This window comes from Dermacentor albipictus, chromosome 3 (assembly GCF_038994185.2).
Source record: "Dermacentor albipictus isolate Rhodes 1998 colony chromosome 3, USDA_Dalb.pri_finalv2, whole genome shotgun sequence".
NCBI classification, from domain to species: Eukaryota; Metazoa; Arthropoda; class Arachnida; order Ixodida; family Ixodidae; genus Dermacentor; species Dermacentor albipictus.
The window spans coordinates 1,096,946-1,119,459 of NC_091823.1; the positions used below are offsets into that span (position 1 = coordinate 1,096,946).

Here is a 22,514-nt window from a genome sequence, read left to right on the forward strand (position 1 = left end):
GTGAGCAGTCCACGCCACTTGACCAAGGACAGCTGCAGCGGCGAATCCAACGCTCTGCCTTGGCTCGGTTGCTCCATGGCTGCACATTTGCATCTCGTGCACGAAACCACAGCGCTGTTTCACTGACGTATGCAATGTCACCGCTCCCCACTCAGGGGGTGGGCGATATGCATTGCACTAAAGGCATGTGTACCTTCATGATGCAATTTTATCATAAACTAAGTATTTTATTGACACGAAATAAGCACTGCGAGGTTTCTGGAATTGCTTTTTAACAGTACACGTTGACTTGGTATTTGCCTTTAGTGTCCATTTAACAATGATGGTTAACTGGTGCCCAAAGCATCCCCTTAGCTCAACGTTGTACCCTCACAATTCCGATCTCAGCTCTAGAACCAACAAGCTGTCAATGTCCAGCGGTTCTGTTGCGCCATAAATGCCTTCATCTTGCACTTGGTCCTCGACCAACACAGCGCATTCAGCCTGTGCACTAGGCAGGCGTGCAATAGGCTTACGGAACTTGACACCAGCCCCATGTCATCTGCTTGAACTCTACCTTCTTTCAGGAGCATTATAATTTATTGCTACCTCCCGTGTAGCCGGGAATCTCTCTAGTGTGTGACCTTTCCTTTCCACACAATTCACTGCATTGCCTGCTGCCCTGGTGACAGGGGCCAATAGGCTCCGTACAGTCGAGTTTGCGCCTACTCTGGCACCATCTGCCGCAGCAAGCGACAGTACTGGGAAGGTGGCTCTGTGGCTAGGTCAACTCGACGCGTATTGCTTCAGTCGCACTGCACCTCCTGTTAGCCACGGTTGGGGCCGTTTTGCTTTGTTAATTAGCCCTCCCCGTTTTTTGTTGTTGTTGTTGTTGTTTTACGTTTTGCGATGGTGCAAGGGCATGTGCTTCATGGACAAGCGTTGAAATTATGGAGGTGCGAAAAAGAACAAATGGAACTGGCGATACTGCTGCTTAAAACTCACATCCACAGGATAAATTGGTTCATGTTTCCTGGCAGGCCTTACAAACTAGAATGGCGAAAGAAATTACATAAATTTCATTACACAAATTAAACTAGACCTACCGTTGCCGCTATTAGACATCCGCCGCAACATCGCTCTTCTATGCTTATTCCACAAATATATTTACACTAATAAACGAACCTGGTTACAACTACAAATACCCCACTCTTTTTCATGCAGATTACATAATCAGTTCATTTTCATGCGCATATACTGTAAAACAAATGCATTTAATTCATCTGCACTACCACGTGCCATTCGTCTCTGGAATGACCTCCCTGATAACATAGCTTCCATATCTAATCCCGACACGTTCCGCTCCCAGTTACTCATGCTTTTCCCATTTAATACCGTTCACGAGTGACCAATCTAGTGTATGTTATCGTGCATTTTTGCCATGTTGTATATCATTTTCATAAACGGTATTCCGTTGCTCTGTTAACAGTAACAAGTGTTCGTGTGCCTTCAGATTTTGCTTTGTATTCCTAGTGCCTTCAATATTGTGTAACACCGTAATCTTTTTATAACACTGCTCCTGTTGGAAATTTGTACTTTTATACCTTTACTGTTTAATATGCCCCTCTTACTTTACACCCTGCCATAGGGCCTGTAAGGTTCTTTTGAATAAATAAATAAATAAATGGATCGCAGCTGTGAGGGGAGTTAAGTAAGTCAGCTTCTGTCATGATATTTGTGAAAAGGGCTTGTTTTGTAAATTGTGCAACAAGTGCACGTTTCGCAGCTTGTGCGACGCCAGTGGTCATGGTCAGGTCAGCTGTTCAACATTTAAAATACATTTGTCATGACTGTGCTGATTTGACGACTGCTTAGTGTGGCCTTAGCATGTGGTATAATCAGGACAACACTGGCATGTGTGATGAGGAATATTTTATGCCGAGGAAGCTTATTTTATGCTGGCGAGCGCTAAGTCGTAGATGATACTCATTTTGGCTGCTGACGTCAGAGACGCAGTTTCACATGGTGCGATTTTTCTTGCGACTTTATATTTGTAAAATTGCTTTGCAAACACAAAGCGCATATGCAAACAAACGAATTCACAAGCGAAATCAGACCTTGTGAAAAGGGCGTAATGAACCTCGATCGTTGTACATGATGAAAAACGAACATTTGCATCATATAGATTCTGATCTTGTGGTTAACAAATCTAATTTTTCAGCTGCAGATGGCTCCAAATGGGTGCCAAACAAATCAACTAGGATATACTCTAAACATTTCATCAATGGAGAAAGTCATCCTGAAAACAGCCCGATGCTTTTTCCAGACGTTTACAAAGTGCGGCAAGCTGATGAGAATAATTTGACAAATAAAAATACCTGATAAATAAGGGCTCCTTTATCTCACTAGCCACATGAGGCAACATGTAGTTGCGCCGATTATGTCAACAAGTAGGTACCGGTTCTGTGTTCAGCAGTGAGCCACAACAGACCGCTTACAACTGCTTCAAAACCGCAAATGCTTTAGTTTGGCGCCGTGCCAGACGAGCAAGCACAGAGAACATTAGAGTACTGTAGTGTCACACAGTCACTTTCAATCAATGTTTTGCCCGACTGGATCACGGTTCTCAATTTTGATCAAGCATGATTCCTCCGACATGGTCCAACAATATGAATGGAGTTAGTTAAGCTCACTCAGCATGACGGTGCTGCCAACAGCCTACGATTGCGATCATGACACTCGAACTCGATGCGCAGATCGCACTGACTGAATGTATATCGAGCAAAATCGTGATCCAATGTGCAGCTGTACCTGGTCCAGATCAAGCTGTATGGTGATCTAAAGTAACAGTGTGACATGGGCATCAAATGATAAGCCGCGGTTTACAATGCGCTTACTAATAGTTGACCGTTTACCAATTGGTCAACCTAATAATAGGTTTACCGTTCACAAATCGGTCAACCTATTAGAAGCACAATCTTTTCAAAGTGCCAGCTTAGTGACTTCAATGTTAGTGTCACAGTAGGCTTTACTTGCGTGCAGGATAACCTCATACAGTTGCTTTCGCTGCTGCGAACAGCACTTGGCGTGAATGTCCAGACCGGCCACTTCTTTCGTTGAGAGAACATGTGAAGTAGCATACAGCTTACCTCTGCTGGTTAATGCTGATGTATGAAATTCCTTTAATATGTCTAAATCCGCAAAAAGTATTTCCGACATAGGTGAGGACCACGCTTGCATCTTCACGTACATAACAAACGGCAAATCACGGAAATACGTGTGGCTTTCGGCGACACGTGCATGTAGTTTAAATTTCACACTCTTTACACCTTCCCAGTGTCGCACCGCTCAGCAGCACAGCACCACTGCTACTCAATGGCGCCGCCTGTTCACTAGATGGAGCCTATAGACACTTGGTCTCCTGACAGTCAGTGCATGTCCGCCGCCTATGTGTGGACAGCCAGCTGTTGTGTGCCCTTGGTGGTGGCCTCTACACCGGTAATTATTCTTACAGCCCACTCTAGAGTGGCATTGTTGTTCAAACGTCCAACACTTTTCGCAATCTGCCCTCTCTTTGCACCCAGCAGCAGAACTAGTAGCGCAGAACTGAAGTCTTCAATGTCACGTTGGCCATCCACAGGAGCTCTATAACATCACTCATTTCTTGTGGTCAAAAGTCTGTTGGTGATGAAGTCCAAGTTTTCAACACAATCCATCCTCCCACTCTTAGGCTTCACCAAAACAAGCTTTCAACTTCATGATAGCAAGTCAGCATGGGCAGTTGACAAATACTAAGAAACAAAAAAATTGCTATTGCAATTTGCAATATTGCAATTGCTATTGCAAAAACAGTTATTGCAAGTGTTCCATTTTCATCACCAGTTGTTATGAGTTAGAAGAAACACATTTACTAGCCAAGTCAAACTGTCAGTTTGGTTGGTTGGATGGATGTTATGAGCGTCCCCTTTGGAATGGGCCAATGGGTTGCACCACCAAGCTCTTGTTATTTTATTGCCTAATGTCCCAACTACGTCAATGAAAGAAAAAAAAATGATGAATTCTCATAACCAAACTTTCTGAACCCCTATTGTGAACTTTGCTTTTGCACGTCTCCGTTGTTTCCCTACTTTTCTTCCACCAAACCTCCGATCGCCCCTTAATCCCTATTGCAGACATGTTTACTTTTCCCCTTGCTCTCGCTGAACCCAAGGGCTTCAAGAAGGCCAATGATTCCTAAATTGACCAGGTATCTCCACATTCTAATAAAACATGCTCCATTGTTTCCCTAGCTTTACTGCAGCCAAGCACATGCTTCTTCTTCCTTCTTATATCTCACTTTATAAGTGCGTGTTCTAAAAGATCTCGATCTCGCTTCGAAAAGTAATGAGCTTCCCTTTGAGTTATAACAAATTGTTTCTTTTCTGATTGTGTTTTTTCCTCTTAAGTAGCTACTCATGGCAGGTTTCTTTTCCACTGCCGCCACCCATGAGATTATTTCAGCCTCTCTGACTTTCCGCTTGACATTCTTTGTTGCTGTGTTGTTCACCTTGCAGGCCGCATACTAGCTGGCAAGCTTCCTAGTTGTTTTCCTCCACTGCAAATCAATGTTTTTCCTGCACAGATACATCAACACTGTCCCAGCCCATTTACATTCTTCCATGTTCCTCAGTCGTTCTCCATAATCAATTTTACTGTGAGCTTCCCTCACTTCAAAACTAGTCCAGCCCATATCACCCTGCACAGCTTCATTTGTAGTCTTCCCATGAGCGCCAAATGTGAGGCGTCCCACTGACCTATGGTTCCCATGGAGTCCTGCCTGTACCCCTGATTTAAAGCAAACAATGTCATTTCCACATACCCCAGAGCACCTCATACCTATTGTATCCCCATAGCGCTCTGTGCTTCATTATGGCTGCATTTTCCTTCCCCTTTCCTGTTATTGTTTTTTCCTGTGTTTTCATATATCTAGTGCCTGCAAACGGTATTTTCTAGGTAAATCTCTCTCAAAAGCTTAGGCAATTGTCGCCCAAGCCTTCCCTTTCCAGAATATCTCACAAAATGTTGCGGTCTACATTGTCATACGCTCCTGTAATGTCTAAAAAGGCCACATATAACAGTCTCCTTTCTACTCTTGATATTTCAATACACTGAGTAAGGACAAATAAGTTATCATCCAAACGCCTACCTATTCTGAAGCCATTCTGAAGTTCTCCCAAAATGCCAATATTCTCTGCCCAAGTTTGAAGCTTTAATTTGATTGCCTGCATTGCTAGCCTGTATATTACTGATGTAATGGTCAACAGTCTATACGAGTAAATTCTATCTTTCTCCCCCTTGCCTTTATAAGTTAAATTCATTCTACTTTGTCGCCAACTGTATGGTATTCGTCTGTCTTTTAGGCTTTATTCTACTACTTTCAAAGGAGTTTTCTTACTTTTCGTTCCCAGTTCATTAATCAGCCTAACGGGAACCTCGCCTTGCCCTCTGGCTGCCCATTTCGGAATTTTCGGCTTTCTTCCAGTTGAAATTTGTCAGCACCAGCTCCTCTGCCATCTGGTTCTCTTCCATGCCCTTTCTTTCCTCAGCTTTAACCTCGTCACTGCCTTGGAAAGATTCAGCTGTCACTTTTCAGATGTAATTTAATGCCGCGTCCCCTTCCAGTTTGTTTCCATCTTCGTCTAGGTTATGTTGTATTGTTCCAGACTTCCTGCCTAATAATTCTATGTGGTTCAAAAATATTCTAGATGCAGCCTTCTCTTTCTCACATATTTCTGACAACCAATGTTCACTTTCACCTTTTATTTTTGCTTGCACCAGTATTTGAAAGATTTATTCTCCTTGGATATTTTCCATTTTCTGGCTACTTCATCCTGTAGCAACTGCGCTTTCTTTGCCTGCCTGTGCTCTCAGGATGCTCTCTGTCATTCGGTGATGGCTTCTTGTATCTCCCTGTTCCACCAGCTTTTTGGTTTCTTTTTTTCTTTTCAACGATATGTTGTTTCTCTTTCCGTATTTATGTCGTTATTGCACTTATAAGCTCACTATATTCCTACTCTTTATTTGGCCACTTGCGAAGTTCTTCCTCGACTTTAGTGACTATATTTGTTATTTGTTCAGCGTTCAAATTTGGACTGGCCATTTTGCTCTCCTTGCTCTCTTTCCCAACTACATATCCCATTTTCAAAATGATGCATTCATGGTCACTCCCTATGCTGCTATACCCTTCCTCATCAATGACCATTTCTCTCAACTTATTATGAATTACTTCTGTCATCAGACAGTAATCAATGGTTGATTGCTGGTTTCCCACTTACCACGTGATCTGCCTTTCACACTTAGGCCCTGTATTCACGATAACGAGGTTATGTTGCACAAAGGTCTAGCATTGACTTTCCGTTGTTGTCAGTGTAGCCATCTAGATCTCATATTCATATCACCCAATAGGATAATTTCGGCATCATTCCCGAAACCCTTAATATCAGCGCTTAGGCATTCCACTAACTCTTGATTCTTCTCTGTGCAATTATTTCTGGTCCACAAATATGTTACGCCCAGCAAAGTTTTCTTTACATTCACAGTATCTGATAACCAAAGATGCTCTTGACATTTTGAATTTACTCTTTCGCATTTGGCTCCCTGATGGATGGGCATTCTGACTCCCCTTCCCTTTTTTTCCCGATTTAGTTCTGTTGCACCCTTTCCAAACATAATTCTCAATCACTGGCAGCGCTTTAGAGTCTCTAAGGTGCGTTTCTTTAACCGCATTCACCCCTATTTGTTCTCTATTTAAGTGTTCCTCAATCTCTACCCACTTTTCCTTTCTTCTGCCGCCCTGCATGTTTATGTAGCTTATTGCTTGGCAGGCTCTCTTTCTTGTTTTCCTCCTTCTTCAGTTAGTGATGGTGATGCTGTTCCGAGATTCCCCTAGGGGACCTCCTTCATTACTACCTAGACTGGCCTTCTGAGAGCCTGTGGGCTGCCTAAAGAGCAACCGCGCGACCAGCAAGTCGCCAGTCCACTTCTTGTCCAAGCCTGTAATTGAAGTGGATCCCGTATCGCTCAAAACCACCACACCTTCTTACTTTCCTGTTTACTTCGACAACCTTGATACCTTTCTCTTGGCTCGTTATCCCTATAGGCCCATTAGCAGCCACTACAGCTCTTTGTACGTTACTGTCACGTACAGGCACTTCCGGCACCGTCCACACTATGATCTGCACCTGAGGGGACAGCTCAAGCAAGTCGTCTATCCCCTTTGCCAAGCACTGGGCTGGTCCTGTCCCTTTTTTGTTTAGGATGTTATTTAGCCCACTTGCTACTACGACAAGGTTGCGTCCATGGGCATTCAGCCGCACACCCCCTGATGGCACTGGAGGTGCAGTTTCATCTATGATCACAACACCCAGTGGCAGAAAAGAACCAGAAAATTGGGCAGTAAGTATGCTGGCCAAATGTAGGCAGTGAGGTAAAAAAACGGTATCATTTATCGTAATCTACCATGCTAACCATATAGCTCTAGTGGGACGTTTGGAAAACACGAATAATATTGGGGCATATATTTAACAAGTGATTTCTTGTATTTGTAGTGTCGCTACTGGAATAATTGATACCTTCAATTCACTGAGTGATGAAAGGCAGAGAGGATGACCGAGTTTCTTGATAGGAATTAGCAGACTGCTGTTTTAGCGCAATAATCCTAGCAAGCAAATAGCAGTTACCTTCGAGCCTCAGCGTCAAGCTTGCGTTGTTCTTCCTCCACAAGCTCGTCCCACACGGCTTGGCGCATTTCGGCATCGTCCATATGATCCAAGAGGCTGGGCAGTGCGTCTGACACAACAAAGTGGATACCCACACCAGACACTGCCGCGGATGTCCAGACCACGCTGTTCCTGTCCTCGTGGTCCACATAAAGCCTTTCATACGTCAGCAGGTTCGAGCCGTTGTTCCAAGTCAACGGTGTTGAACACGTCTCGCTCACGATTTCGCCGGAGAGGCTGACTACCCCTTCAAAGTACCTGTAAAAAAAAAGTGCCTTCAGTCTGAAGACGACCTAAAGCGACGCGAGGAATTTCGAAGCCTCACGGGAGGTAAACGCACTTGCCGAGGATGACCCGGTCAATGCTGCGGTAATAGTAGCCGCCGTCTTCGGTGCCCGTCTCGGTGCTGATGACTGCCTTGCGCAGTATCTCCCGCGTGTGCGCGTCGATGAGCGCGACCGTGACGCCGGTGCTGCCGCTCAGAATGTCCCCGAGTACGCCCAGTCGTGACACCGACAGCGGGTGGTGCACCTCGAAGCTGAAGCCCGTGTACAGCGGTCGCTTGCGGGGAAAACAGTCGCGCGTCTTGGCCGTGGTGGCGTAGAACTCAAGGTTCTCGTTGATCTCCGTAATGTTCGGCTCCCAGCGCTGGCAGACATAAGGATCGACGCGGTCTTCGGGCGGAACTCTGCACGCGTCGCGGCCGATGATGAAGAAGGACTTGACGCGAGACGCGCCGCTCAGCCACGTCTCGCGCGCTGCTGCGCGCCGATCGAAGTTCTCCCGAGCCGAGAGGACACCGACGAGAAGTATGGTGCGCCGCGTGAAGTACAAGTACAGCAACGCCTGAACGACGAGAGCGAGGCATACCCAGCCGACCGTGCGCGGATTCATGGGCATCGGCCCGGCATACCTTCAGAGCATCGCGTAACCACACAGCAGACTATCTACCACGACTGAAATGGCCGCCATAAGAAAAGCTGCACCGCAGAAATAAAACTAATGCAATAAACAAAGGTTATATTAACAAAACAATGATTTTGCGGAAAATTATTTAATTAAAATTTATTTGATAAATAGTTTACCTATTAATTATATCTTAACAAATATTAGGTCCGCAGCACAAAAAGATGGCCGCCCTAAGGATTTGTCTGCTAACGAGACTTCCAAGTAATATTTTTAGGAAATGCTTCGTTACTTCGCATATGCTCATAATGGCAGTCAGTTTGTTTAATTACTCATCACAGTGCTGCAGAGAGCTGTGCTGAGCTCATTTTTGTTTTCATTTTTAGAGTTGCTAAAATTTTGCGCCGATGTTATTGGCAGCGTCTTTGCTTCATTTCTAGTCAGCCTCAAGTCCTGTAGAAATTAGCTTTTAATTTGCACACATTAGTACCTTTTATTATTGCCGTGATCATATTAGTTGAACTATTTTAACGTTGATCAGTGCTTGAACATGGCTGTGTCTGTACGTTGCTACGATTATCAGAGCTCCCGGCTCGGGACGACCTTCCAAAGGGCACAGTTATGTCATAACCCGGACATCGTATATTTGCGATGGAATAGTTAGTCGTTCACGCGTGAAGAAAACTTTTGGACAAGTAACAAGATGTTAGCTCTCCCCGCACACCCCTGAGAGCGTTCAGTTCGCCGGTCATACCTATACTGTGTGCTGAATCCGCGTTCGCCGGGATGTCGTTGTCACTGTATTGCGTAAAAACTTGTTTGCTCTCTCTATGTGTCCTGACTTGCAGCTTTACTTATAGAATTGTGCCTCTCCGTCACAAGAACACATTTCACCGTTGAAGTTGCTGCGAATGCACGCACCTTTTAGAATGCCGTTATGTTCGCTCGCAGAGCAAGTCTTGTCCAGGAGGCAATGTTCAAGCAAGCCAGCCATCGGTGGCACAGGCACAAAGCTTGCGTCGCTCAAGCGAGGCACTGGGGGAAGAAGCTCGTTCAGCGGAGTCGTGTGCACCGTCTTTGGAGCGTCGGGATGCCTGGGTCGTTTCCTGGTCAACAAGCTGGGTAAGCTGTTAGATACGATTTCGAGGGCTGCTTGCCTTGCATCTACTACAGACGTGTGTCTATAGTAATCGCCGTGTCACCCTGAGCCCCCATACTATTAAGGCATAGTAATAAAGACACAAGCAGTCAGAGTCTTGACCCCCTTACTGTGCCGCAGATGGGACCAAAGCTCAGTCACTTTTGAAATCATTGGGTCATGCAATGACCTAAGGATTAAACTTTTCCGTATAACAAGATCACAGAAACAGGGCTCCATAAAAGTACTTTCATTGAAATAATCTCTAACCCCTTCAGAAATGCCTTGGTCATGTATTCCACAAAGGTAAGTGGTTGAATGACAAATCAGTCTTCCACATTGTCAACTGTAAACGCTACAGACATCGCTCCAAAGGTCTGACCTGTGTAATGGCTCCACTATTCGATCTCTGGACAAACTAGCTGGGCTGACCAACCACAATGAATAGATCTCATAAAAGGAACATACAAAGAAGACATTGTGACTACTGTGAGGCATCTGCAGACCTGAGGAGGTGCATGTTCTTGAAAAATCTAACATGTTGCTTTAATGGCATATAAACACTTTAACACAATAAGAAAATATGCCTTATTTGTAGACAACGCTGCTGTGAGCATGCAAGCCAAATATTAATATACTGCATACTGCAGGGAAACCTTAAGGGGCCCTGAACCACCCTTCCGGCTTGGTGAAAAAATGCATTCCACGAATAGCATACTCTTTTATGAACATCTCAGGCACATTTTGCTCTCATGCATGGCACATGAGGCTCACGAGCAAATTGCAGTCACCTTTTTCTCAAACACTCTTTCTTGGACAGAGGCCTTCTCAGCTGTTTCGGGGCTTCTGGTGGCTGCCCCTTGACGTCAGTGGGCACATTCGCATAAAACACTATCATTGTTAATAGCTGTCATCAGTCAAGCGAAAATGTACATGTTGAAATTTGATAAAAAATTAGGTATTTTCAGGAGAAGCCGACTTTCATCTGTGTGGCCGCCTGCATAGAAATGAAGCGTTGCCTGCACTGCTTATCCAATGTCATAGCCTTTTATTATCTTTGAACCCCGCAAAACTTAAAGTGAGACCATACATACGCTTGCCAGAGCATGCTCACTCCTGCCTAGATGCCTTGGCAGAAAACATTTCATATTGAGCGTATGGTAGCCATTAAAAATGTGCAATTTGGATGTGGCTACTATCTGTCGGTCAAGCTGGTGCAGGACAAAGCCAGTCTTCACCACGTAGCAGAGCCAGACTGAAGCCCATGTATAGCACATGAGCCTGAGCGCACACTCCGGCCCTGTCGTGCTCATGTAGCTGCAGCTGCTGCGTAGTGTAAATACTGCATCCATCGCGGGGTACCACGACAAGGTCATTGAGGATAACCGCATGCTCCGATTAATCTCTTTGAATCATGTGGCTCCAGGTGCTCGGCGAGCTATCCCGAGCGCTAAAATATCACTGGAACAGGTTGCCTGCTTGCGGAGTTACACACCTTTGAGGTGTGTCGCCATCATGATCGAAGCTCATAACGTTAGGAATCCTTTGAATGTGAGTCTGCAGTGCAACATCCATCGCTTAGACGATGTGTGCTCTGCTGACCTACTCACACGAGCAAACATTAAGAGAATGCTTTGGTCGACTCTCGGAAATTGTACAATTCCCATAGAGATAAGTGTAAAAAGACATGTGCTACTCATTCTACTTGTTGCAAGAAAACAGGCTGCATGTAGTGATCTAGTACACTGTAGTTCAGCAAAGGGATTAGACATCCTTGGAGACGCTGTGAATTCAACTGTAAGTTGAGGGATAGTCTACGAGTTTGGAGTGTTGTAGGCACCAAAATCGGAGGTAGTGGTGTCTACGTGAACATCCATGAACATCAGTGGCATTCAGTAGGTGGGGCGTTTCGGGCACTGCCCCACTCTGCCATATCCTTTGCTGTGCAAGGCCTTAAAGAAGGAGTGGAAGCACTGCAATGGGAATCAGAGGCAATCTTCGACTGCCGATAGCTCTTCTTCTGTTGCATGCATTAAAGTACTTTTTGCTTGTAAGTATTTCCAAAATAGTGTACACTTGAATCTCGTTATAACAAAACAGGATATAACGAAATAGTGGATGTAATGAAGCAAATGAAATCCCTATAGAGGGCCCAGTTTTTATTAGTCATATAAGAAACCAACAAACAAAAGTGCCAACGACAGCATAGGAGAAATTGCATTTACCTATTATTTGAATTAAAGAGATGCTAAATTATAGAAATGAAAATGGAGGAAAAGACAACTGGCTGCAAGGTGGGGCATGAGCCCGTCTTCGCATTACATGTGCAATGCTCTTACCTATTGAGCTACTGTGGTGCTGTTTTAAGCATGAAATGCTTTTAGCTCCTGTTGTTGGCAACCTTTGAGTGACCTGGAACCAAAAACAAGAGCCATTATCCAGGCACTCGTACAAGAACATCAGGGCAGCCAGTCAATACGTGCAGTCTCTGGACCCCAACCCTTTGTACAGGACTGCATTACATAAGCTAGTTACAGCCCAAACAAGTTGCAGAATATATTGCGAAATCTTTGTTCGCAATAACACTCAAGCTGTAACTTCTAGTTTGGTGAAGTTTTATTTGTCATTTCTAATTGAGACGTTCAAAAGTTGGATACAAGGCACTTCATTGTCAACTTATGGCGTTGAGCGGTGACTGCCAGCGGTCTGCGAGTTCCGTGGCGCAGCTTTTGTGTCGCCTCAAGAGATGGCGCCACACTGTGTGGTGCCTCTTTCAGGCTTTTCTACCCACCATGGTGGCTTAGCGGTTATGGTGTTGCACTGCTAAGCACGAGGTCATGGGATCAAATCCCAACCGCTGTGACCGCATTTCGATGCCCATGTCCTGTGCATTGGGGGCATGTTAAAGATCCCCTGGTGGTCAAAATTAATTTGTAGTTCCCCCACTACGGCACGCCTCATAATCAAATCGTGGCTTTGGCATTTAAAACACGCGAATTCCTATCATTCTTCTAGCTGGGCGGTGTGCTCTGTCTCCCTGGCATCTTTCGCTGCCTGTCATGCGGCCTTCAGCTGGTTTTCTTCTTCTAGCTGGGCAGCATCTATATGGAAAAGTGCACAGTATGGCATGGTGCAGTGTGGTGTGGTGTGTTGGGGTGTGCCGTTGCAAACATGCATTACACCCATTTTAAGATTGTGGCTAGTATCATCTCCTACCATTCTGCTTTGCCGGTTGCCATTTCATGCTTACATCTACTCTTCATTGTGGGAGAGCCAGCAATCTTTTCCATCCACCTTCTTGGGTATTTATGTTTATCTATTAGAACTAAACCTAGGAGTGTTAACCAGTGCCACACCTCACGGCCTTGACGGCTGATGCGGAACATCCTTTTTTTGTCACAAGTGTCACGTGTACATGATCTTTTTGGGTGAAGACAACTGGTTAATAAACCCACACATGCTACGTGAAGGCATCAGGGCCGCCAGATTCGCGGCTTTGCTATGTAATGAACGAGAAGAAAGGCAAACGAGGGCCCGATTTTTATGAGTCTTATCATAAGAAACCAACAAAGATACCAACGACAGCATAGGGGAAATTACAAGTACTTATTTATTATATTTATTGAAAGAAATGATAAATAATGGAAATGAAAGGGAATGAAAAAACAACTGGCCGCAGGTGGGGCACGAACCCTCGTCTTCACGTTATGTGTATGATGCTCTTACCAATTGAGCTATCGCAGTGCCGTTTTTAAATTCACTTTTTGGGGGTATTTATGTTTATCTATTAAAACTGAACCTGGGAGTGTTAACCACTTTTTTACCATAGAGATCCACATATTTAAAGCCTCGTTTTAACGATGTGAAATAGTCCTGCCAATGGATATAAGTCATAATCATCATCATCAGCCTCGCTATGCCCACTGCAAGGCAAAGGCCTCTCCCATACTTCTTCAACTACCCCGGTCATTTACTAATTGTGGCCATGTTGTCCCTGCAAACTTCTTAATCTAATCCATCCACCTAACTTTCTGCCACCCCCTGCTCTGCTTCCCTTCTCTTGGAATCCAGTCCGTAACCCTTAATGACCATCAGTTATCTTCCCTCCTCATTACATGCCCTCACCATGCCCATTTCTCTTTCTTGATTTCAACTACGTCCCGTTTGTTCCCTCACCCAATCTGCTCTCTTCTTATCCCTTAACGTTACACCCATCATTCTTCTTTCCATAGCTCGTTTGGTCGTCCTCAATTTAGGTAGAACCCTTTTCGTAAGCCTCCAGGTTTCTGCCCCGTAGGTGAGTACCTCCTATTTCACATCACTGCCACTCTTCATGGAATTCAACCCACTGGCCCTACCTCCCATCCCACCGCTCGCCTCATGCTGCTTCTTGCTTCCCACCACAAATGCAACCAGTGAATCCTGGCGACACTTCTCTGCCCACCCGTTCTAGCCGTTCTCCTTCGCCACATCGCCGCTTCTCCCGATTGCCCCCATATCGTTGATCACCATCCCCTAGCTCCTTCTGGCGCACACTTTTGGAAAACTAATAGGTGCAGCACCTGTATATGTTGCTGCCAAAACGGCCTGATGCCAAAATCCTCTTCTGAACATGCCCACACATTGGAACCTCATCAAAGTGAACATGGATGGTGTACCTGTTATGGCTCTGATTGACACTGGTGCGCACATATCTTGCGATGAATGCTAAGCCTCAGAATCGCCTCAAAAAGTCGTCGCTCCTGCCCTGTTGCCTGTGGTCCGAATCGCTGACGGTGAACACCAGCTGTTATTGGTATGTGTCCAGCTCATGTGAGTGTCACTAGACATCATACTTCTGTTTGATGTTCTAGAACACTCCCCTCACGACCTAATCCTGGGACTTGACTTTCTGTCGGCACACTCCGTCTTAATAGACTGTTCTGCTGATGTGCAACTCGCTCTACCTGTTGCTATTGACCCTCCCGATAGTGCTCCAATAGGGCTATGTTCCACAGAGCACATTCGCCCCCTCTCACATTGCTGTTTCCTACATAAGTGTTTCACCCTTCCCACCTGTACCAGATGGTGACTACATCATATCCCACAATCCGGATGTCCTGCTCTCGCATAACGTTGCATTTCCTGACACCTTCATTACCGTTACGGACGGGAAGTTTGTGAAGCTTGTCAAATTTTGATGTTGTACGCAAGTTCTCCCACGTGGCATATCGGTGGCCCGAATCACGCCAGCTTGACACTACCACATTTCGGCTTTAACTTGTGACAGCTCCTCATGTGCAACTCTTGCTTCACCTCCTGCCTTTCAGACTTTAGTGCCCTAACGAAAATGATTGCTGCTAACCTTCCGCCCCAGTGTGCTCATAAACTACGTTGCCTCCTTGCCTTGTACTGGAACATATCCAACCGTGGAAACCACCCTCTAGGACAAAAATCTGTTGTCCAGCATTAAAACAGGTGATGTGAGCCCGATCCATCGGCGACCCTACTGCGTCTCGCCTACTGAGCAACACATCATCCAACATGAGGTTGACAAGATGCTTTCTCATTACATCATTGAACCTTCTTGCAGCCCATGGGCATCCCCTGTTGTACTAGTTAAAAAGAAGTACAATAGTTGTTGATTTTGCGTGGTTATCGGCACCTCAACAAAGTAACAAAGAGGGATGCCTATCCACTATCATGCATTGACGATGCCCTGGACTGCCTGTATGGAGCACAATATTTTTCGTCAATAGACCTTCGCTGTGGCTACTGTCAGATTGCCGTCGATGTCATGGACTGTGTGAACACAGCTTTTATTACTCCCGATGGCCTTTATCAGTTCAAAGTGATGCCTTTCAGTTTATGTAATGCCCCAGCCACATTTGAACGAATGATGGACGCTTTCGTCACGGTTTCAGGTGGTCCATCTGCCTCTGCTTCCTGGACGACGTGATCGTTTTTATTGCAAAAGTAATACTGCTCGAGGTTTCCGCTTTTGGCCGTTGCCCGGAGAATCCACCATTGACATTTAGCGTGACCTATGTGTGATGTCATACCAGCTGTGGAAAAGCGGTGCCCCAACTTGGCTCGTCGCGATCGTCCCAGTGAATCCTCCATGCTGCAGCTGCGCGCCGCTGCCACGAGGGGCGCTCGCTGTACGTGACGTCATGCCAGCTGTGTAAAAGCGCTTCTCTTATTGCTATACCATATATAACGATATATTGGTTGTATTGATGAGCTGACCTAAGAGCATCGACTTATACATTAAGGCTAGGAGAAAAAAACTCATATATAAGGATACATTATTCACCGCATATTGGATATAATCAAAATTTTGCCTTCTGGATGGCATTTTCCATGCTGAATGATTGGTAAATTTGCATTCCTACGTGATTTCTTATGTGAGCTTGTATCTGCCGCTATTAGCCACACAGCGCATCCCACCCACGCGCCTATTGCGAAAGCCACGTAGAGCATCGCTAGTTGGCACAGCGCGCACAAAATGGCGCGAGCTGCCTCACGTCGCCTAAAGTCCCTAGATTGGCTTTTGCTGATCTAGGGACCTTAGGGCTTTAGGAACTTTAGGCTTTTACAGATCCTTATGAGCTTTTAAAGCTCATAAAGGGACTTTAGCGTAGCCCACGATTGAGATATGCATGACGAGAGGGGAAAATAATGAGAGAAGCGAAACAGCGCCCGCACTTTGCCCCCTTCACGGCAAGCATGGAAATGCTCCGTGGAAGCAGCCGCGAACAGCTCGGTTGTTAAAAGACGACACCGACAAAGCGCAATGTTGTTTTGCTTGAGATGAAGCTGCAAATTTTGCAAGGCTTAAAGAAGTACAAGCTTGTGCAGGGGAGCCGTGATCATGATGGCTGCAACCAAGGGCCATGCCAATCAACGGAAAAGGCGGGCTTTGTGCGCCAGAATGAAGCCACCCCATAATAGCGAAACCAATACTGTGGAATGTGTGGGGATGCGCGACCCTCGCGCCTCCCCTGATGTTTTTCCCGCATAGCGCGTCTCCTGTGGTCCCGCTTCGCCGCGTAGCCTGCGTGACGTCAGCGCGGTCGATGTGGTTGAAGCGCAGTCCGAGAGATGGCGCGAGCGTCGCGCCGCTGCGCGGTTACTTGGGTTCGGGAAAGACAAGGCGCGCTCTCTTGGGTTCGAGGCAGCCAGCGGGACAGACGTGCTGCACGTGCAGCAACCCTCTTCCCCGGTGGGTCGCCGAACAGCACGGACATTCCGCGCGCGCGGCGACCGATGCATCTGCGAGACCGCCTCGCGTGGCCGCCTTCGAACGCGCCACGATTCGCGTGACTATACACGCGAACGACCAGGCGTTGGGGTCCAGCATGGAGCGAACATATTCGCTCGCGAGGACGCGGTGAGTCAGACTTCTAGATTTGTCGCGCGCCCATCGGCATGTTTTGTGGATAGCAACTCGGCTAGCGGGCATTGATCTATGAAAGGTGCAATAAATGCCCTTGTGATTGTTTGCACTACTGTGTTGTCGTTCCTTTGTCCCAAGAGTACGGTGTGAGATATCCCACATTAGACCCCACATCTGGCTGCCCAACGTGGGACTCTTGGGGCATCGGACGATAATTTTAAGTGTTGCTTCGTTCGAGACCTTTGTTTGAACCGCAGCGTAGGCCTAGCGTGAATTTTGATCGCTAGCGTCGGCGGCATGCTTTCTTGAGCGAGGTGACGGTGGCTGTAGCGTGTTTGAAGATGTCAACATGCTAAGCCTTTTCGCAAGTGTTTTTTTTAATGACATTCGTCGGGACGAGAGCCACGTGGTCTGCATCCTGGGAGAGCGAGGCACAGCGCCCGCGGAGCAGTGGCAAGCCTGAAGCGAGTGAGTACGGAAGCCTCGTGGGTGGTCCGAATTTCTTATGTAAATAGCTTCTCCCATCTCTTTGACTGATGAAGTCGCGGCTCTGGGAGCCGGGTGGCCGCGGGCCACGGGTGCCACTACGGGCTGACTGGTATTGTGGCCTGGCACCGGGCGCTCCGACACCGTCTGGGACGGTGGGCGCCGTCAACTCGGATGCTGTGTGCACCGAGCGGAGTAGGACCACCTCACAGAGCTGACGACTCCTCGCGGCTGCCTGTTTTGCGCTCATTTTGGGTGTTTTTGGATGCCGGTTGTTGTCAGGGTAGCGACGCTTCAGGCCTAAGGCTTTACGAAGCTGCCTGTCGCACGTGGAGGGACACAACCTGGTGGACCGTGGCGTTGAGGTGTTGCAAGTTGCTTCCCTCATTCTGTTTAGCCTCGCACGAATTGAAATTACTCGTTCAACTCAAGAAAGCGAGCTTCGTTCACGTGAACTTAGCATCTGAGTAGCTGCCCGATCTTTTGCTAGCCGAGTTGAACATCGTACCACGTGGGCGATGCGCATGCAGACTTCCTCTCCCTTGCACTACTTTAGTGTTTGCCAAGTGTGTTGAGTTTACGCAGTGTGATTGGAGTCACCCCTGGTTTGCCGTCACCTGCACATCGTCTGCGCTGCTGCCCCGGACTACGATCGAGCCACCCCGGGCGATGGTGATGCTGTGGCCAGTTCGGCGCGGCGACTTCGGCGGCCTCCTGTATCCAGCTCACAACCCTCGGCGGCGGACAAAAGAGCCGGCGGTCACCGACAGCTACTGCAGGTCCCGCCCGCAGGGCGAGTCGGCGCGAGCGACGCTTGCTCGTACCGACTACTGCGTCGTCGTCTCCGGAGTCCTGGCCTGGGATCGTGCCGTCGAGGCTGCAAAGCCGCTGCTGTGACCGGCGGACGCCAGCGGTGTTCCCAAGGACAATGTCGGCTCGCATGCTATGGACAGCGTGTGGACATTTCCTCAGCGCGACCACTGTTGCATGTACCACCCTGTTCGTGAAGCACGGGACAATGTTAGACCGTGTCACATGTTTCGCCGGAATAAGAAGCGATTTAAGGTTGGGGGGATGTGGGGATGCGCGACCCTCGCGCCTCCCCTGATGTTTTTCCCGCATAGCGCGTCTCCTGTGGTCCCGCTTCGCCGCGTGGCCTGCGTGACGTCAGCGCGGTCGATGTGGTTGAAGCGCAGTCCAAAAGATGGCGCAAGCGTCGCGCCGCTGCGCGGTTACTTGGGTTCGGGAAAGACAAGGCGCGCTTCTCTTGGGTTCGAGGCAGCCAGCGGGACAGACGTGCTGCACGTGCAGCAACCCTCTTCCCCGGCAGGTCGCCGAACAGCGCGGACATTCCGCGCGCGCGGCGACTGATGCATCTGCGAGACCGCCTCGCGTGGCCGCCTTCGAACGCGCCACGATTCGCGTGACTATACACACGAACGACCAGGCGTTGGGATCCAGCATGGAGCGAACATATTCGCTCGCGAGGACGCGGTGAGTCGGACTTCTAGATTTGTCGCGCGCCCATCGGCATGTTTTGTGGATAGCAACTCGGCTAGCGGGCATTGATCTATGAAAGGTGCAATAAATGCCCTTGTGATTGTTTGCACTACTGTGTTGTCATTCCTTTGTCCCAAGAGTACGGTGTGAGATATCCCACATTAGACCCCACAAATGTGAAGAGATCTCCGACGTCACGATCATTGTCGCAAGAGGCGGCAACATTGTGCAGCGAGAGCGATGAGATTGACAATCACCCGTCTTTGTCACCGATCCTGATGTTCATGCGAAGTGCTAGTGTCTAGTGTTTGTACTAGTGTTTGTACAAAATCTGGGCACAGCAGTTCTGAACCTGAAACTCCCGTGAAAGCAAGTCTGGATTTCTGACTGTCATCGTGCCTAACACTTGATACGTTGTTTAGAGGTGTTAAATAAACATTTCATTTTTCAAAGTCTTTTTTGTAGAATGCCTATTTTAGTGTAAATGGCAAATTTGGTGTTGGTGCTACAAGGGTATATGTTCGGCAGCTTTTTTTTTACGCCAGTCCAGATATAGTGATGATCACTTATAACAATCGGATTTTTCATTCTTCTTGATATTGTTGTAAGTGGACTAACTTACTTACTTTCTCGAGTTGTTAATGACACTCTACACTCGTGCGCGACCAAACACAAACTTGCTGCTGCTTACCATCCACAAATGAACGGTCGAACTGAGCGTCTCTACCTAACCCTTACTGACATGCTGTCCATGTATGTCTCTGCTGAACATCGCAACTGGGACGTTGCATTTTCGTTCATTACTTTCGCCTATAATTTTTGCCATGATAACGCAGGCTTCAACGCAGGCCTCTCTCCATTCTTCCTCTTGTTTGGCTGTGATCCTACACTACCTTTCGACACTCTTCTGCCTGCTAGTCTGCATTTCACATCCAAGTACACCCGTGAAGCCATACTCAAACCACAAGAAGCTCGCCATATTGCCCTACATCGACTTGTGGAGTTCCAGGAAAATCAGCGGCGCTTATATGACGTCCGCCATCATGACATCCATTACACACCGGGCGCCCTGGTTCTCCTTTGGTCACCGTCGCAACGCGTTGGCCTCTCGGAGAAGTTACTTTTACGCTACTCTGGTCCTTACCATGTCTTGTGTCAAGTAAATGACATCACGTACGAAATTGCCCCTCTTGACCCAATCGTGGCCATTGGCAACGCCTCGACATAGTTCGCATTGAGCGTCTTAAGTTGTATCATTCGACTGCCTCCTAACCAACACCAGGTCAGTGCTTCAGCCGCTGGGGGTCATGTTAAAGGTTGACGAAGAAGACGGCACTCTTAAAATTGCGGGCTGTCTGCCATCTTGTCAGCTGGTACAGTTATTATAAATATCCTGTAAATATATTTCTGGCTTATTTTACCCCCATAACACTATCTTTGGTCACCAATTCTCAAATTCAGCAAAATGAAATTTTTGTTTGGCATTAAAATTCGTTTTTTTTTTTCGATTGCCCAATAACCCAGAAATTTTTTTGGCCCCTTCTCTGTACCGACCTTTCATAAAAATAAGTACATTTACTGACCAAGAATAATTGTTCAGTGACTGTACTTCATTTCATAAAAGGTCGAATTTCAAAATCACGAAATTTTGATATAATGAAGTAAAGTGCCAATTTTACCGATTTTGTTATATCGAGGTTCAAATATACAGCAGGGGTTTCTGCATGCTAACATGCAGTTTCCTGTTTAAGATGATGTCTTGTAATCTTGATGAAAGCATAGATACGCCCTTTGCAAAGATCCTGCATCTCAGCATAAATAAAAAAAGATGTGACTGTTTTATTTTGAATAAAACACATCCATAAATACCACTAGCTAATAAATACCAAGTGCCACGTTTGAGCGAGTGAGTTTTTCTAAGCAAAGTGGCACATTGTACCATGTAATATCGCCTGTTTACGGCTGCCAGGATTCCATTTTTACTTCTTTTATGTGTGAGTGTATACAAGTATTAAAAAAATATTCTGATTTGTAAAATGTGACTATGTATTTGATTCCAGGACCAAATTGAACAGAATCTAATGTTGTCTTATTCAAGGGCCAAATCAAGAAAGATAGTATCTGATTAATTATTTGAAAGCTTCAAATATTCACACACCTCGTAAAAATTGGGGCTCAGAGCAAAGAACTGCTTCAGTGAACATTTAAAGGTTTACTGCAAATAAATTTTGGCCACGTAAAAATTCAGTTTTCTCGTAATTTAGATATGCAGTAGCCTATGTGCAAAATTTCATGTGTGATATACTGGGCCTCTTTGATTTTCACTTTTGGCTCCCCGAGGGCTGCCAGAGCCAGCCAGAGTGCCTTTGTTTTTCTCGAGTTGGTCCACTGACTGTGCCATGCACTTCTGCCAGGCATTCGTTTTACCTGGGCTGGACAGTTCTGGCTGCCCGCAGGCTGCCAGAACCAGCAAAGATGATTTTGGTCTAGCTGCTCTCTGGAAATTCTCTGGCTAGCAGATGACTAAAGGAGGCGGTTTGCACTCACCACCATCTTTGTGGGGGCTTGATGGATTGCAACGCAGGCGCCTGAGGACTTTATTTCGTTCAGCCAACTTTGGCTATGGTCATCTTCGGATTTCCTTACTTCTCGCGTTCTCTTTTTAGATTCTATGCACCATGACAGCACAGCACCCCTTAGGAAACTCCCATAGACGGTGGCGCCAGATTTTCCTCTAGGCGTTATAGTGAGAAACTCTATGGTTGACGGAGTGCGTGTCTTGTGCCGAGTCGTGCAAAATCTCACGAAAGTGATCGTATCTTTGAATGAAACTATAGATCTTTACAAGCTGACTACGGATAAATGGGCCAACTACGCTGAACGCACACTGGCCTTGCCGGGCGCTGCCATGCTGGTAACATATTTATCCCATCATGTTCATATCAGTAGCATATTTATCCGTTCGATTTTGCAAACTTCGGGCACCTTTGGATCCCAGCCCACGTGACTTCCTATCAATACTGGAACTAGCTGGCTACCAGAACTCCAAAAATCGAAGAGCCCACTAGTGGATGTGTCAAAAAACGCTAGAAAAAAATGGGTTTTTCATACCAAAACTGAAAAAAAAAATTCCACCATTGCCACTCACCAGAGGAGACATATGACTTAGATCATAGAGAACCAGTGCCCATGTCATTTTCCTCCCTTCCTTGTACCATTCCCGTGTATTGGCAGAAAAGTCCTGCACATCTGCTAGCTATTGCTAGCAGCTTCGTGTGCTGTGCCGACACTGTTGTGTGCCGTGATGTTCCTTTTAAGGCGAAGCATTCTTCTCTGAGTCAAGCTGGTTTTCTGTATCATGTTGTATACG

At 46.6% G+C, this 22,514-nt stretch overlaps 2 protein-coding genes across 3 annotated transcripts in view; one reads left to right on the plus strand and one right to left on the minus strand.

Annotated features, from left to right (window-relative positions):
• Positions 1-8,710, minus strand: part of LOC139057148 (UDP-GalNAc:beta-1,3-N-acetylgalactosaminyltransferase 2-like) — a 28,867-nt gene extending 20,157 nt beyond the window's left edge. Inside the window, exons 1-2 of the mRNA XM_070534932.1 lie at positions 8,077-8,710; positions 7,698-7,994 (exon numbers count right to left, since the gene is read on the minus strand). Of these exons, the coding sequence (XP_070391033.1) occupies positions 7,698-7,994; positions 8,077-8,636 (857 nt within the window). The 5' untranslated portion in view covers positions 8,637-8,710. The remainder of the gene's footprint in view (positions 1-7,697; positions 7,995-8,076) is intronic.
• A 147-nt stretch (positions 8,711-8,857) lies between these two features.
• ND-39 (NADH:ubiquinone oxidoreductase subunit 39) overlaps positions 8,858-22,514 on the plus strand; it is an 85,616-nt gene continuing 71,959 nt past the window's right edge. Inside the window, exons 1-2 of one of the 2 annotated variants that reach the window (XM_070534933.1) lie at positions 8,858-8,906; positions 9,594-9,764. In XM_070534933.1, the coding sequence (XP_070391034.1) occupies positions 8,867-8,906; positions 9,594-9,764 (211 nt within the window). In that variant the 5' untranslated portion in view covers positions 8,858-8,866. Of the gene's footprint in view, positions 8,957-9,593; positions 9,765-22,514 lie in introns of both variants that reach the window. The other variant, XM_070534934.1, reaches the window with a different exon arrangement.